The sequence below is a fragment of the Molothrus ater genome, chromosome 3, assembly GCF_012460135.2.
Source record: "Molothrus ater isolate BHLD 08-10-18 breed brown headed cowbird chromosome 3, BPBGC_Mater_1.1, whole genome shotgun sequence".
Lineage (NCBI taxonomy): Eukaryota > Metazoa > Chordata > Aves > Passeriformes > Icteridae > Molothrus > Molothrus ater.
Genome location: NC_050480.2, coordinates 58,748,443 through 58,765,321, shown reverse-complemented (window position 1 = coordinate 58,765,321; position 16,879 = coordinate 58,748,443). Strand labels below are relative to the sequence as shown.

At 36.1% G+C, this 16,879-nt stretch overlaps 1 protein-coding gene across 1 annotated transcript in view; it reads left to right on the top strand.

Annotated features, from left to right (window-relative positions):
- Positions 1–16,879, top strand: part of LOC118700173 (ectonucleotide pyrophosphatase/phosphodiesterase family member 3) — a 35,144-nt gene that overhangs the window by 8,548 nt on the left and 9,717 nt on the right. The window contains exons 6-19 of the mRNA XM_036404562.2: positions 1,218–1,315; positions 3,413–3,492; positions 4,048–4,167; positions 5,574–5,683; positions 6,625–6,690; positions 7,567–7,639; positions 8,088–8,196; positions 8,350–8,478; positions 9,850–9,881; positions 12,606–12,733; positions 13,638–13,704; positions 15,062–15,149; positions 15,906–16,075; positions 16,185–16,242. Coding sequence (XP_036260455.1) covers positions 1,218–1,315; positions 3,413–3,492; positions 4,048–4,167; positions 5,574–5,683; positions 6,625–6,690; positions 7,567–7,639; positions 8,088–8,196; positions 8,350–8,478; positions 9,850–9,881; positions 12,606–12,733; positions 13,638–13,704; positions 15,062–15,149; positions 15,906–16,075; positions 16,185–16,242 — 1,328 coding nt within the window. The remainder of the gene's footprint in view (positions 1–1,217; positions 1,316–3,412; positions 3,493–4,047; positions 4,168–5,573; positions 5,684–6,624; positions 6,691–7,566; positions 7,640–8,087; positions 8,197–8,349; positions 8,479–9,849; positions 9,882–12,605; positions 12,734–13,637; positions 13,705–15,061; positions 15,150–15,905; positions 16,076–16,184; positions 16,243–16,879) is intronic.

The following is a 16,879-nucleotide window of genomic DNA, read 5'->3' as shown; positions in this document are numbered from 1 at the left end:
ATGGTCAGAAATACTCCAGTATTCTGGAACAGGTTTTCATATTTATGGAGAGTAAAGTCCCTGCCCTGAGGAATATTCTGTAGAAATGGTTTGTGACTAGGAATGTTTGTTCTTTTTAAAACCTTTGCCATTCATTGATCATTTAGAGTTTAGGGCAGAGTGCAGAAGTTCAAATTCAGATTGAAATTCATCAAAGACCTGGAAAAATTGTTAGAGTTATCTCAAGGTTCATTTATCACAAATTGTTCATAGTCCATTTTATGTTACCGTATTGTATCTTTGACAACTCAGATAAGTCACCTTATGCAGTCTGTAATAACAGATAGAATCTGTGACTGCAATTCTTTAGGCAACAGAGTTATTCAGGGGATTTTTGCTCCAATTATTTGCAGGAAGAAAGGTAGCTATGAAGATAAGACAGCTATGAAGTAGCTGTATATCTGCAAATGCTGAAAAAATATTGCTATTTGTGCAGGATTTCAGAGTAGTGGGTAGAGGCTAGACAGAAACAACATTTAAAAGTTGTCCTTGAAGAAAGATTAATTAATTTCTGGTTCAGTTATGGTATTTGTGTCATTATCCGTGATTTCATTTGATTTTACTTCCAACTTAGTTTAATTATAACAGTAAGACCATTAGCATTGTGACATCTCTGTGGTTCCTGCATGCACCTCCCAAAATAGGTATCAAAGTACACTTTTTAGGTTAACAAATAACTTATTGAGTTAACAGAGTTTTGTAGGCTAAAGCTTGGAAAGTAGTGGAGAGGGGCTTCTTTAAGTGCTGTACACCACTTTGCAGTATAAAGATCCATTTAATTTCAGTTTCAAATCAGTGAGCTGTTTTATGCAGACTGTCTTTGTACAAACTATTGATGCTAGTGTGCTTCTGTGTTTTGGAAAGACCACTGTTAATAAGAACAAACTGGGATAGTGATTACTGCCTGATGGCAATATGTAACTTTTAAAAAGTATTATAACTGAAATGATTTCTTGTATTTTATTCCTCCTCTGGTTTCTTACCAGAAGGATTATTATTATTATTATTTGCTCTCAATATTGAACAATTTCTTTATCTCACACTGTGTTATTCATTCTGGGATGCATATGAATACACTAGATCCTGCTTATTAAAGCTGAATTTATATTGTTAGAAATCTTAATAAGTCACCAACTCTCCGAACTTCTTTATAATGATAAATTTATATTTTCTTGTAGATTTACTCTCCCACCACTTATCCTTTTTTCAATGGATGGGTTTAGAGCAGAATATTTGGAAACTTGGAGTTCTTTGCTGCCAAATATTGAAAAACTCAGTAAGTTATCAAGGGTCCTTTGACTGTTTTCTTTCAAAGTCTGCATGCAACCTCTCTGGTCCCTTTTGCTACTGTCATGCATACAGGTTGCTCAGCAGTAAAAAAATCACAAACCAGGCCTCTCTCATTAGTTGTATCTTTTCATTATTTTATATATTCTGCATTGCTTCTTATATTTGCACAGCAAACATGACTTTTTTTTTAACAAGGCCTCTAATATTGGTCAACAGCTTTTTATTAAATACAGGCTTTGAAATTTACTTTAAAATACTTTTTAAAACTGAGAAAAAGTTCCAGATAAGCATTTCCTGCACCCTCAGTACTGCATTAAAAAGTAGCTGAATTGCTGATAAGGAGTGGAACATTGAAGTATAATGCATTGCGTTATGGGGAAATTTTTTTTCAAGTCAGATATTTTAAGATGTTGGTATGTTGACATTATTGCAGTAAGGCTCAAGTAACCTTGACCCTTAACCATTTTCCAGCATTTCTGAATATTGTGAGGAAGAGTAAGTTGAAGATCTTTAGCTTGTGCTTTAAAGCGCTCTGAAAAGTGAGACCATTAGTGCATACTTGGTTAAAATTCCTGAATATTGTAGAACTCAGATCTCCAGACACCTGGAAAAAATGTCTCCATATTTAGTAATTTCTTCTCAGCAGCAATAGTCTAAGTTGATCGGTATTTGTATCAGTCCTGAGTATGTTACATTATGTTTCTATTGTGCTCCTTTGAAAATTTCACATGCATGTTATGAAGTACTACATTTTATGGAATAGTTAACAATCTTGTTTGAGGATAATGAGAGCATCAGAAAATTGAGCTTGAACTAATGTGCAAACCTGACTTCTCTGGCTAATTGTTTATTCTGTGACATCATTCTGACTGGATGGAACTTGAATCAGTGAAGGAGTCATGAATGCTGAAATCAGTAGTCAGTTCCAGTCTTTTGAAACAAGATGAAAAGGGAATGCCAAACTGGAAAAAGGAGCGAATACCATTCTATGTCTCTGTTCCCAAGAAATCCTTTGAAACCAATCTAATTCAGCATTGCTCATATTTGTGGTCAACTTGAGCAATTGTTTATGCACACTCATGCTTATATTTCTCAGAAATCTACAGGAAAGGGAAATTTCTTTCTTTACAAAAGAAAAAATGAAATGTTCATTGGTAGCATAAAACCTTTCCTCTCTATTAACTCCTTTAACCTAGAACTTTCAGTAAAGGTAATCAAGCTTATAGAATATGTACACTATGAATATAGATCCTTTATTGTGCAAGAGAAATCCATAGAAAATTTTGCTGATTTTCTCATATCTTTCAATTATTCAATTATTCAGGCATTCTTCAAATGCTCTTTATTAAGCCTTTGGTTTTTTTTTCTGTATCACACTGGAATAGTTTTATTGGAAAAATTCACATTTTCATTGTTTTGGTTGCATAGTTAAAATCAGCTTCTGTTCTTTGGCTGAAATGCTTTACATCAATGAAAAAAGTGTGTTTTAGCATGAATGAAATAATCATCTGGTTACAGCTTAATATAGAACTTTGTCTATGTGAGTTAGATGTAAAAACATCATTAAGGCATCTTCCAGTCTTCATGTATTTGTTTTGTGGGTAAATAAATTGAATCTTACAGTGGATTTAGACATTACAGATGTTTGTGTGCTAAGAACCTTTGATTGATAAAAAAATAATGCAATGTTTGGAGATACAGGTAGGACATCTGGGGTGGGATTCTCTCCTGGGCAGAACATTTGCATTTAGACATATTCTTGGCAGACCAATCCAAATAAATGGAGGATGGAGGAGGAGCATCTGAAGGCCAGACAGGATCATTAAAGATTTCTTAAAGGACCATAGGCCGCCTCTAGGATTTAGGCAGCTGAATTGGGCGTCCAGGTCCACTGACTACAATGGGACAGTAGGCTTAGCTCACAAGGAGACACCAGGATTGTATGAGTCTTGTTTTGGAGTGACATTTCTCCATCTAAAACTGCAGCAACTGATAGTCATGATTTTTGTTTGTTTTTAAGACTGTTAGTTTTCAACTTAAAAAAATATAAGAAAATGTATATTAATACCCTGATCTGTTGCAGAAACATGTGGCACACATTCAAAATACATGAGAGCTGTTTACCCCACAAAAACCTTTCCAAACCACTATACTATTGTCACAGTAAGTGAGAATTTTTGATTTTCCTTTTCATTATCTGGATTACACAGAAAGGATTTTGTGGTGCCTGTCTTTTTGTGGGACGTGGGAACTCATGCTAAGTTATCAGAGAGAGATAGAGATGCTGAGATGGTACATACAGGCATGATCTGTGTGGCTATACATCTTGCTCTGGTCTGTGAGCTGCTTATTCCTGATCCTTGTCAGTTTAATTGGATATGGGTGAGCATGGGTGAGGACGCAGCCTTTTGATGATAGTGTTTGTTAGGGTGGGTTTGGCAGCTGACATGCAGCCACATGACACACAGGGTTCTTAATCTATAGCACATTGGCTTTAATTGGGCTGGGAAGGAAATATGGAAAAGGGAATTTGATGGGCACTCTGATTTCATTGGCAGGAAGACGATCTGTGTGAATTAGGAAAGCGCTCTGCTTCTAAGTTAAGAGAAAAACTTTCTTTAAAAATTGCAACACTGTAGCAGTGTGCATTGAAACATAGTTTAGGGTCCATTTGATTTCAGGACTAAGCATCTTAATTTGTCTATTCTCGTTTTACAGGGATTGTATCCAGAATCTCATGGTATAATTGATAACAACATGTATGATGTAGGCTTGGATGCGCATTTCTCACTTTCAGGGGAGGAAAAGTTCAAACCTGCGTGGTGGAAAGGGCAACCAGTAGGTTTGTTTGTCATACAGTATTTATGCCCAGAGTGGTTTGTGTCATATCATAAAACAAAACAAAAAGGGAATAAAATTAAAAACTACACAATATATTTGCAGAAAGTACTAGATAACCTGTAGGCTTCATATTATAGGTTGCCTACAAAATGGTTTGCTTGTTATGAAAAGTAAAAGGACTCTTAAAATGTTAATTCTGAGACTTAAAATTTTCACTCCATGTGGCAGTTAGTAAAAAAAAAAACTGAACTATTTCATCTAGTACTGGAATGGGCTTCTTGCCACAAGCAGCCACAGTAAATTTTCAGTATGATTTGATTTTGGAGTTGGTTTTTTTTTGGCTTGTCTTCTGACTTGCTACAAAATGAAATTGGTTTCCAAGTTACATCTATTTACACATATCTATTTGCAAACATCCAGGCATTTAAAAGCAAGGAAACGAGTAGCAAAAAACTTAATTTCTGAAAAAAAGTCAATTATATATAACATATGACACATTTCATAACAACCCTGAATTGTACCTATGGTTATGATTAATATTATTAATTTCCTAGTAATATCAAGCTCTAATAATAATGCTAAAAAAACCCCTAAATATATGCAATATGTAGTATACTTACTTAATATACCTTTGTATATGTGTGTCTGTGTCTGTGTCTGTGCATCTGTGTAGTAATGTTTGTAATATACCCAAATATCCAGATTCTGGTGCTGTTTTTTTTTCCTGAAGGACTCTGTCAGGTTTGTAACACAACCTGCACTTTTTAGATTAGAGCTGCACTTTTTAGGATTAACATAAATATGCCCTCTTATAATAAAGTCGTACAATTAGTGTCTATATCTGAAATAGATACAAAACAAAATGAAACTAGTATAACAGAATATTTCATTTGAAATGGACTAACAGTTATCATCTAGTCCAGCTGCCTGACCAACTCTGGGCTGCCCAAACATTTGATCACATTTTTAAGGGTGTTGTCCAAATGCCTCATAAACACTGACAGATATAGGGCAGCAACAACCTCTTTAGGAAGCCTGTTCCTGTGTTGTATGTGTAATAAAATGTTTCCTAATGACAAGTCTGAATATCCCTAAGGCAGCTTCTTCCATCTTCATGATCCTGGGGTTTGCCACAGGAAAAGGGATCACTGCCCATTGGCATTTATGGAAATACCTATGTCATTTTCTATGCTGAGACTCTCCAGAAAATTACAACATCATGGTTTCCATGCTAGTTTTTCTTCAGAATGTGCATGTAGGAAACAAAACTTCATATCAGATATGGTCATTAGGTAACTGAAAGGAGAAGGAAAAATGCATGCTTGCAGCACATATTTCTACTTCTGAGATCTGAAGTCCTCCAGTGGTGACAAAAAATCATTTGTTTGTATCTTTACCCAAAGGTCTGGCTGACAGCAATGTCCCAAAATTTGAAAGCAGGCACCTTCTTTTGGCCAGGCTCTGATGTTCCAATTGGGGGAAGATACCCCACCCTGTACATCAAATACAACGGGTAAGATCTGATACAGCTTGTACTAAATTCCTGCAGATTACTCCAAAAATCCAAACTGCTATTTGACAGTTGAAAGAAATGAAATACAAGATTTTTAAACAAGTCTGACAGATAAGTACCATGTCACATTATCCTGGTTATGCCATGGAATGACCAAAAATACTTGAAAATTTCAAAACCATTCAGGGGATTCACAATGAGAAAGTCAAAGGGTACTGTATATTCTGGTCTCCTTGACAGTTTAGAAGTCTTAGCCAAATGCAAAACACTAGGAGAGCATCCTGGAAATGATTAGTAGCCACTGCTAAGCTGCACCAATGATTGCGATATTTCCATGCGTAAAATCAACATATGTCATATATAGCACTCTAAAAATACTTGCACTTGAGAATAAGCTTACAGATAACCTATACCCTAAGACAACAAATACAAACTAGGAAGCCATGGCAAGAGGCTATGGGAGACAGAAATTATTGGAGAGAGACAGCTGGATAGGGAAGCAACTGAAAGAAGAGGGGCTCTAAATTTCCTCTGGTCTTGCTTGCATGTTTGATAATGTGCACACACCTGTTGAATCGTAGTTCTTGTATGGTTTTTTTTTTATTCTACCTTGTATTTCAGGTTTATTTTTCCTCAACTTAAAATACCTTTTTTTGCATGTATTTTTAAATATAAGAGTGGTCCCACCAACACAGGTTTGTGTTTGCAAAATCAGGATCTGTCTAATTTATCACTTAAAGTGACTTATATTCAATTAAAAAGGAGATTAATAAAATTAATTGCTATACCTTGTTAAAATGCATCATTCTTAGTTCCAGAACTGTGACTTTGATATATTACTAGAGTATGGACACTTTCTCTGTATCTAGGAAGTAGAAGTGCTAGTCAGAAAGTCTTGTTAACATCATATCTTTTATTATGTATTTTTTTTTTCTTTTCAGTTCTATTCCATATGAAGAGAGAATTTCAGGAATACTGAAGTGGTTTGATAATGCCCAACCTGAGAGGTAACACCTTGTAATAACTACCTGCTTTGTGAGACTATAGCTTAGAAAGGTTTTAATGCTTAGCAATTGAAATTTATGTTGGTGTTTGTGAAACATGGAATCTTCCTCACCATTTTAAATGATTATTTGCTGAACTTAAGCCTGTTCTGTATCTTATCATAGTTATGATAAGACTGTAGGTACAAAAGATTAAAAAGTGAACATATATCTGAACAGGATGTACTGTTTTATGAGTTTTATTTGATTGTTCTGTCTTTTTTCTTGGTTCATGTCCTGTAGGAAACATTGATTCAGTTTTATTCTAAATGTGTCGATGAAAGATTTTATATGAAGGCTAATGCACAAGAAAGGTTAAATACATGAAAGTAATTGCAGTAAGTAATTCAGGAAGAAAAGTAAATGTCAGTCCTGATCGTGGTGTTAACTTTGTGACATGTAAAGAAATGAAATATTTTATGTGGCAATTTGCTAATAAAATCCTAATGTATTTGCAGTTAGGAGATGCTCTCTAGAGTCTCCTGCTCAGTCAGGAAGAGCTCTTTCAGATGGTAGTTCCATTTACATCTCAAAAAGGATTGTTTGCTCTGGTGTCTGAGATCTTGAATTTTTCCAGGGTGATTTTTGGTTACCTGTTAAGACACTGGATATTGTTTCTGAAAGTGTAACTTCAAAGAGCCCATGTTGATTAATTACAAAACTCAGAGGAAGTTGGTGATTATATTTGCTGTATGGACTGTTATCAAGGTTTAATGAGGTTACTCATAATTCCTTTTAAAATGTCATTTAATATTGCTTTTTTTTCAAATCAAAACGTTCTCTTTAGGTGCTGCCTCTAAATTCTCATAATGTTCCATTCTTATTTATTTCTAACTCAAGGCCTGATATATACACTTTATATATTGAACAACCAGATTCTTCCGGACATTCATTTGGACCAGTTAGTGCTGGTGTAAGTAGTTTCTATATTTTTCTTATACTTAATTGCACTAAAAATGGTGTTGTAGTATGAACTTAACCAATTTATAGACCTGAAAAGGATAGTAGATGAAAAATTGCCATGACTGTTTTATGACTTTTTGTTAAGAACTTTTGCTTGTGGTTGAGCCTAATGTTATGATACTGTGTGGGAATCAAAAGAACCATTAACCAAACAGACAGGCAGAAAATAATTTCAGATCATACTAATAAAAAAAATTAATATTTATATTTAGACTGAACTTTAATTATATTACTATGTGATATTTAGAAGCACATGGCCTGGCAAATCCTCAGAGCTGTTGTTTACCCTGTACTTCAACGTTGCCTAATTTGTAACCCAATAGTATTACATTTTTACTTGCATGAAGGCAGGAAGTTCAACCTTTAAGGATCTTAGATATAACTGGTTTATCTCACAGGTAATCAAAGCCTTACAGGCAGCAGATAAAGCAGTGGGGATGCTCATGGATGGACTTAAACAAAGAAACCTGCACAAATGTGTAAACCTCATTGTTTTAGCTGATCATGGTAATGTATATACTTCTTTTTTCAAGTTAACTTTACTGAGTCACTGTTTTCTTCCTGTGTGAAATATGTGGGCTTAGTAGTGTTAATCTATTTTATAAATCACTTTATCTTCCTTGCCATATGAAAAAGAACTGTTTCTATGTTGCCCTTTAGGGATGGAGAAGACCTACTGCAAGAAGTTAGAATACATGACTAATTACTTCAAAAAGGTGGATTTCTACCTGTATGCTGGGCCTGCAGCTCGCATTCGAGCAAAGAATGTTCCAAAAGACTATTTTACCTGTAAGTCTGGACCAATCCTGGGACTGGGCAATCAATGTAGCAGGAAATAAACTATTGATCAAACAAACAAACAAACAAATAAATAAGGAAATGCATAATCAGTAGTAATCAGCAGTGTGAGCAGCTTTCTGTTTCCCTTAACTTGGCTTCAACATCCATGGAAGTTGTTTGGGAATTTTCTTTGGAAGAATGACCACTTTACATGAATTAGATGGTTAGAAAAGACTGTTGCAGACTCTAATTTGTATTTTCTTGACATGGAAAGATGAAGTAAAGGTAGTTTGTTTTTTTTTTTAACTGGAATTCAGGTCTTTCATAAGTGCATTGCTCTTGACAGATTTCTTGCGCAACACTGGCAGAGTCAGTCTTTTGGAGGTAATGAATATTTCTGTGTGTACAAAGTTACAGAGTCTGAACCTTAGCACAGTGGAGTCTAAGTCTTGGTTAAGACATTATACCTAGTGTCTCAAAAAACCAGAAAATTGAAACCATTTGAGCTAACTCTGACTTGAAATAGATACCATGCTATCAGACTGGAAAAAAAATCCCAGAACTTTCCGTATCAGGAAAAAGAGTGGAGATAAAATCATGGAAATTCTCTATGTATTGACTTCGAAGAATTTGTAAAGTATTGTAAAAGGGATAGTTATTGCAGGTTGCAAATAAGAGCTGGGATCCCGTTGTACTTTTAATTCATATTTTATAATTGTGCTTATATTTGAAGGCACAATATTTATATGACATAAAGCAAACTTTCATTGTTTTAAGTCATACCAAAGCAGCTGAGGAAAGAATACTCATAGTTTTTCTGTCTCAATCTCAATAAAATTGTTGACCCATTTCCTCTAATACTCTTAGATTTTCTGTAGGAATTTTTCTTCCATGAAGGGCTCAGACTTACTTTTTAGAAAGTTAATCTCAAATGGTTAAACTAGTCTTTCAAAATGTGCAAGGCAAAAATACTGAGATAGACTGAAATTTCCTGTGTGACTGTTGCTGGAAGCAAAATACAAGACAAGTTCTCCAGGTCCTGTTCAATGTAAAAAAGGTTATACTTCAAACAGGGGTTAGATAAGAGAAAAAAAACCTTGGGTCTGATGATCTGTCAGCTTTAGGTGTAGGCAGTCATCGGCATGGAAGTTTTCTAGAGTCTGTCCTGATGTACCCAAAGTTCTGGTGTTCTAGTTACTTCCACAGGCACACTTACAGACAGTTACCATTGGAAACTGTGGAAGGTGATAGTTGCCACTACCTTCACAAGCTAATAAAGAAAACCAACTTTATAGACAAAAAGCATATGTAAGTTTTTTTCATGAGGCTTTGTCCTTCAGCCATTCAAATGTATATTAATTCATCTTTTCTTTTTGACAGTTGACTCGGAAGGAATCGTTAAAAACCTCACAGTGAGTAAATATTCTCATAACTTTTACTCATAGCTACTCTTAATAAGAATCTGAGGGAAAACCACACCTTGTAAAAAAATGAGACTATGGTGCCAGTTTAAATAGTGTACTGACTCCACTCTACCTTGAGAGGCAGTTCTGGAAGTTGTTCAAAGATGATGCACAAAGGTTTGCCATAGGAGATCTCTGTTCAGGGAAAATTGCTCTGTACTTCACTTTGAAAGAGAAGAGGCTGAGTTCAGGGGCAGAAACTTGGGTATATCTTCATGATAGAAGAGAATACAGCACAGAGATGCTTTAGACAATAGGCATCTCTTAGCACTGGAACGCAAGTGCTGCACTCAGGCTAGGCTAAAGTAACCACACAAGAGATTGTAGAGTACATTGGCACAAAGTGTTGTAGAGGCTGGAAATATAAGTAGGAGGGGGAGATTTTAGGCACATTAATGCAGGACAGCACTGTAAGGGCTTTTAGATCTGATCCACAAGGAACATCTTATTTAAAAAGTCCCTTAAGCCTAGAAGAAACTAAGCAGGTATGAGAAAGAAACTCATTCAATACTTGGCTTGTTCTTTCACACTTTCTCAAAGTGTCTGATTCTAGGAATTTTGGAGGTCTGATTTTAAACAGAGCACTAGGCAAGATAGGCCTTTGGCATCAGGCAGTATGACTGTCTTAGGATCATTTGACATATCACTGAAATAGTTGCAGTGCTTTTACATATGCTGCACCATGACAGGGTCCTGTAATGGTAATTCTGCTTGGAACTGAGCTATGCTGAATGGATCTAGCACTTGAGGGCAGATCCAAGCTTGCCTGTTGCCCATGTGGGCACATTTTGACAGCTGAGTTCTGAAGGATTCAAATAAAGAAGAGCAGAACAGAGTGCAAACCAAAGGAAGACCAAACCTATTTTACTAAAGGGTGATGTGACAATGCATGGTGCTTTCCTCTTTCCTTATACTTTTTTAGACAGATAATTCAGTCTCTGTCACTTTTTTGTAGTGTTCAAGATATACATTAATACATGTGGGATGAATGCGCTGGCTAAACTAAAAAAATTGTAGGACAGTTGTCTTTCTGTATTTCTTTCCTTTTACAATTTACACTGAGTTAAACATTTAAAACTGCTTGCTCTCAGTGTGCTGTCATAAATTCCCCCTGTTTTCTTCATTGCCAGTTTGTTTTCTATTCTGTGGCTTGTCCTGTGCCAAGCAGTAGACCGGTGTTGTGGTACATTTAGAAAAATGCTCTTAGTTTGTCAAAATCCCGGGCTCCCAAATGGATATATTTCCGATAAATCTCCACTAGAGGTCTCCCGTTAACCTGTTGTACTTGCGGGAGTAGTATCAATGGCTGGGAATAGCTGAAGGAGCTTTCTCAGTGCTACATCCACCGCCTCGCTGTACGATGCAGAGTCTGTCATATCAAAGAGCATTGGTATGAGGGGAATATTACAACCTGCATGTTCTCAAATTCAGCTGAAACTGCTACTGCTAATAGTTACGGAGATGTGACATCTTGTGCCTTATGGGAATAGTCTGGTACCAGGATGTGCCCTCTTTTCTTTCCTCTTCATAAATGGTTGGTGTATTTTGTCCCTGTCAAGTTATTAGAATGAAGGGGTTTTTGCAGATAAGGTAGTTGTGTGTTTTATATTTATTGCTAATGAATAGACATAAGTCATATGCTGATTTCCTCTATTTTTCCTTTTAATTAGACCTCTTCTTCCGAGATAGCAAACACACTGAATCCTTATTTTTCATGTTCCTGGATTCCTCTGTTCTTCTTTGATGACTACTGAGGCACAGTTACTCCCATATCACATGTTAAAGTCTGTATCCTATGCAGAGCGAACAGTTTTAGTATTTAGAAGTGAAGAAGTCAGAACAGGCTCCAAGCATGGTATAGTTTGCACAGCCTGTGTGGTAAAACAGGTCCAGTTCTGTGGCCTATGCAGCTTCCTAGCAGCTCTTCCTTTAGCATTTTAGATATTCTGGGTTATCCCAGTGCTGTATTCCTGATCTGGAGCAACACTTCTGAAACTTTGCCATGATGCTTGCAGCCAGCTGGAATGGCTTCTAACGGCCATATATAGTTAAGTCTTTGCAGTATGTCGTATGGTTATCATTAGGCTCAAAATTCCAAGCTCTTCCATGGCGTGCCTGCTAATGCAGCAGTTATATGAACACACTAAATGTGGGTGTAAAAGTTAAGATCTTTAGCTAACAGCTGAGCAATGGACATTTACATGTTCAGGCTTGCAGCTAAAACCCTAGACTGTGCTAAATTGTGTATGCTTGGCTTGCTTTGTTATTTATTGAATGGTAAAGTGACAGAAGGTGGCAGAAATAAACTGCCAGGGAACTTTCTCCTGTGAAGTGTAATCCTACCAATCAGATGCCAATGGCATTAATACGGAAATATAGACTAAACAGTTCTACTGAGTGTCTTTAAGCCTTAGATGTACTTTCACCACAGTATTTGTGGGCTTGGTATACAAACTGTATGTAGTCTATTTTCAAAGAGTTCCAAGTGTGTCGCTTTTCCTTGCATTGCTTCTGGGGCCAAAAATGACATCTGCGGGTCATGTAAGAAGCTATCTATGATTAATGGGCTTGTGCTTGCATTCCTATCACTAAGATATTTGTGATAATTTTGAATGATGGGTGGTTGTTTGAAACTGAGTGAAACTTGTGACTGGACTCCTTTCTCTCACACAGTGCAGAAGATCTCCTCAGCACTTCAAGCCCTACCTGACCCCTGACTTACCCAAACGATTCCACTATGCTAACAACATTCGTATTGATAAAGTTCATCTTCTGGTGGATCGACAGTGGCTGGCTGTGAGGTAACATGATTTGTGTGATTGTTATGCTGTTTTTTTCATCCCACTTTCATCCCTTTAATTGCCTTCACAGCTGCTTCATTTCCTGTTTTGCTTTAGACTTGTTACATTTCCATGTTTCTTACAGTTAAAATCATACTATACATAAAAAGGAAACATGATTGTTTGGATGAAACTAAATCACTGTCTGGGACATACTAAAAGAAATGTGCACTGAAAAAAAAATCTTATAATCACCCTATTTTAAACTGTTTTCAAACGTTCTTGGGCCTCTGAAAACAGGATATCTGCACCAGACAACTGTGCATAGCTATCTCTTAATTTTTCCATGTGTCTTAGAAATGGGTAGATAAAAATACGTGTTAGTCACCATGTCAGAGTATTCTGTTGTGTTGCTAATTCTATAACCCATCCCCACATTATCCATGTCTCTTCACCCTTCAGAATCTCTATGACGAAAATGCATTGTCTTGTAAGGCAAAATCCCTTGCAGTCTTATTTATATTATTCCACAGAGGCTGACAGCAGTTCTCCCATTGTAAGCTTTCCATTAAAATGCCAAAGAATATAACTAGGAATTCTTCCAAAATAGATTACACTTCTTCTGCAACCTGTAGCTAGGCAAAGGCCTCAGTTCAAAAATGGCCATTTTTTCAACTTGCTTTGAAAATATTGTTTCACTGTACACTCATAGCCAGTTAGGATAATTTATTACTGTCCATAGCAATTTCTGTTAGAGGAGAAAGAGGTCTTCATAGAAATGAATGCTATGATGAGCCATAAATGCTACAATATGATGGCAGAGTCAGTTCTCAAGGAATGATGGAGTCTGTGAACCACAATGACTGTTACTAAGTGCTTCCATTTGTGTCATTTTTATTTACGCTCTGTGATGGTTTCTCCTAAGGGATAAAAGTTACACATTTTGTGATGGAGGTAACCATGGCTATAACAACGAATTCAAAAGTATGGAGGTAAGATGATTTCTATTCTATTTCATTCTTGCACTTTCTTATGTACAAAATCATCATGTGCCAGGTAAGTCACCAGAATACAGAACAATGACAGTTTTTGCAGTGAGCTTTTTCTTTTCTGGCCACAAGGCATGTAAATTGTAAACACATACTAGGTCCAAATATTTGTATTGCCTTTCATTGATGTGTATAAAGCCTGTTTCTTTGGGGTCCTGTAGTAAAAACAGTCTGGGCTTACCTTACCTGCTTGGAGACAGGTAGACTGCAGTAAACCAAGTGTACCATGTTTAGCTACTGAATTCTTTTTTTCTTTCATTCCTCCACTGAGACAATACCCAAAAAATCTCCATAGGCTCTGGGAGTTCATCTGAGCATCTGGAAGCCTGTATGCTCAAATAAACTAAATCTTATTGTCTCTCCTTATCTTACAAGAGTTAATCATATCACCAGAACAAAAAACTAATTAGCTATACTGTGTGTTAGCATAGCCTATGAGTTTCATCTCATTTTTGCTTCTGGTTACAGTGAAAATATTTTGAGGTCTTGAGCTTTTGGTGTTTCATGTACTTTCTGTGATGTGAACCTTTAGCTAAGGTCAAGCATGCCGCTCTAAGTCCCATATTCTGTGCCTAGGAATCAAATCCTTCCAGATCTTTACAATAATAGATAACCTTGCACAGGTGCCACAACTGATGCTTTTTTTTTGTTAGTTTTTTTTTTTTTTTTTTTTTTTTTTTAAGAAAAGAGCAATATTTCACCTTTCTATAATAAATTGAAAATTCCTTTTCTGTTATGGACACATAATGTTATTTTTGAACAGATCATTGTCCTGTTAGTCATGTTTCCCATATCTCCCGGCAGGCAGTTCAGGAGGCTCACAAAGCAGCAGAAACTCCCGTGAGTCTGTACATAGTATCAGTGTTCAACCACAGGGCTTGCAGGCTGCAGAAGGGCTGCCCAGCACTGCACAGTGCCATTGGTGGTACAGATGCAGGTCTTTGCTGAGTTTGGAATGGGCCTCTGCAGTTCCCTGCTCCTTGCTTTAACCATGGCCATAGACTCTTAAGTGACCCAAAGACTTCAGAGTGCAACAGGTATTAAAAAACACCCCAAAACCAAATGAGATTCATTATATAGTTTAAAATTGGAATTTTTGCTTTGCATTTTTCTTCAAATTATGTGCAATGGCAGAAAATTGCCTTCCTTACCAGAATAATCCTGTACTTTTAACTTCTGTGACTGTGAAAAGACTGTATTTTGTTTCATTGTCCCAGTCTTCATAAAGTGCAACTGAATTGGTTTTGACTTTGGGTTCCTTTAGGTAACTATTTTTTTCGTTTTTACTATTACAATCTAGGCTATATTCTTAGCATATGGCCCAAGTTTTAAAGAGAAAACAGAAGTGGATGCTTTTGAAAACATTGAGGTTTACAACCTAATGTGTGGTGAGTAGAAACAATCCAGTACTTTAGACTATAAAGTTCTAGTATTTTCAAATACCAGTGTTATAAGAGCTAAAAGAAGCGTAGCTAAAATTGAGTGAATTCATTCAAAACCAAAACACTGAAGCCATGCTCTTAGGCCTTCTTTACACTGCTAAGAAATTGACTTCCAGAAGGTGCTCTGCTTTGAAGGTTTTTTCTGATTGCATAAGAATTCCACTAAAGAATCAGAGGGAACCACACCATGCCATGTGGGTTTGCTGTCAAACTAATGCCTGTGGAATTGTGGATAAGAATCTTGCAGAGAGTATCTGCTCTTGCTCATAACTTAGGGTGAACCATTGTAGTCCCAGCAGTGCACAATTAGGAAGCATGAACCTCAGAAAATATGGATTAAAGCATCACACAAAAATGCAATAGGTCACTAGGTTTCACAATGTGATGCCCTTGCAATAACATTTATACTTTGCATTAAACTGTCTAATCTTGTGAATGTTGTGACAATGTATAAAACTGTAGCAACGGTACTCAAATTTATAGTTACTAAATCTTGATGCTGTGGAAGATAGCAAAGAACCTTCAGACCTAGAAAACTGCAAGTTGGTGGGAGTAGTTACTGTAATAGTTTAAATAATGGAATAAGCTATTTCTTCTACCTTTAAAAATTACTAGGAGATTAGTAGATTTGGACAGATAATAATTTTTTAAAATACTGTTTTAGTCTTAAAATATGTTTACAAATTTCAAATGTTTCAACAGATTTGCTGCATATAACACCAGCAGAAAACAATGGAACACATGGCAGCTTGAATCACCTCTTAAAGAAACCCTTTTACAATCCTTCACATCCAAAGGAAGTCTCATCTCCCTCTTTATGTACAGTTTCCAGTCTGATTCCTACTGATTACCTGGGATGCAACTGCACACAAGTAAATAGGGGTTTCTGGCATCTTTTAATCATCTTTGTCAAGTGTGTTCTTTCTTCATTTTTTCTCTAAACAATGGATTCATTTTGAACAATTCTCTGACTTTTTACAGATACCCGTTGGGTCAACAGAAGAGCTAAACAAGAGGTTAAATCTCACCACAGAAGAAAGTGAGTAGCAAAAAATGAAAAGAGCAGCTGTATTTTAAAATCCACACTTGGTTTATATTTTATGTCACTGGTTTCAGTGGGAATTTTTGCAACATTAATTACAATTGAAAGTGAAGTAGGAAAATCAGGTCAGAAGCACCTTTTTTTAAAAATTCTTCCTTTTTGTGTATTAAAAAAATGCTAAGGGACTCTGTTACAGCAACATGTATACATAGGAATAGGATCTGAACCTCATTAAAATTTTGGAGAAAACCATCAAGATTTCAATGGTCTTGAAGAAAATGTGAGCACTATCAGGCTATGTGACATAACTCTTGTTCCTTACCCTGTATCCATAACTTTACCTTTCTCTGATGAAAAATTCCCATAGATACTTATTTCTACATTTTTATGGGGTTTCTGGTAATTTTGGGAAGCATTGTAATGCCTCCTAGTCAAATAAGATGTAAATTTTGCTCCACTGGCAAGATAAATTCAAAATATTTGCATTGGTATAAAACTTCAAAGAAACAGGAGTTTGCAAGTCTGATATATTTTATTGACTTTTGTACATTAAATGTAATATGGAAACTATTTTCTACATTTTTATTCTACTTATAAGCCTAAAGAACCACAACTAGGTTTACTGTTGGATCTA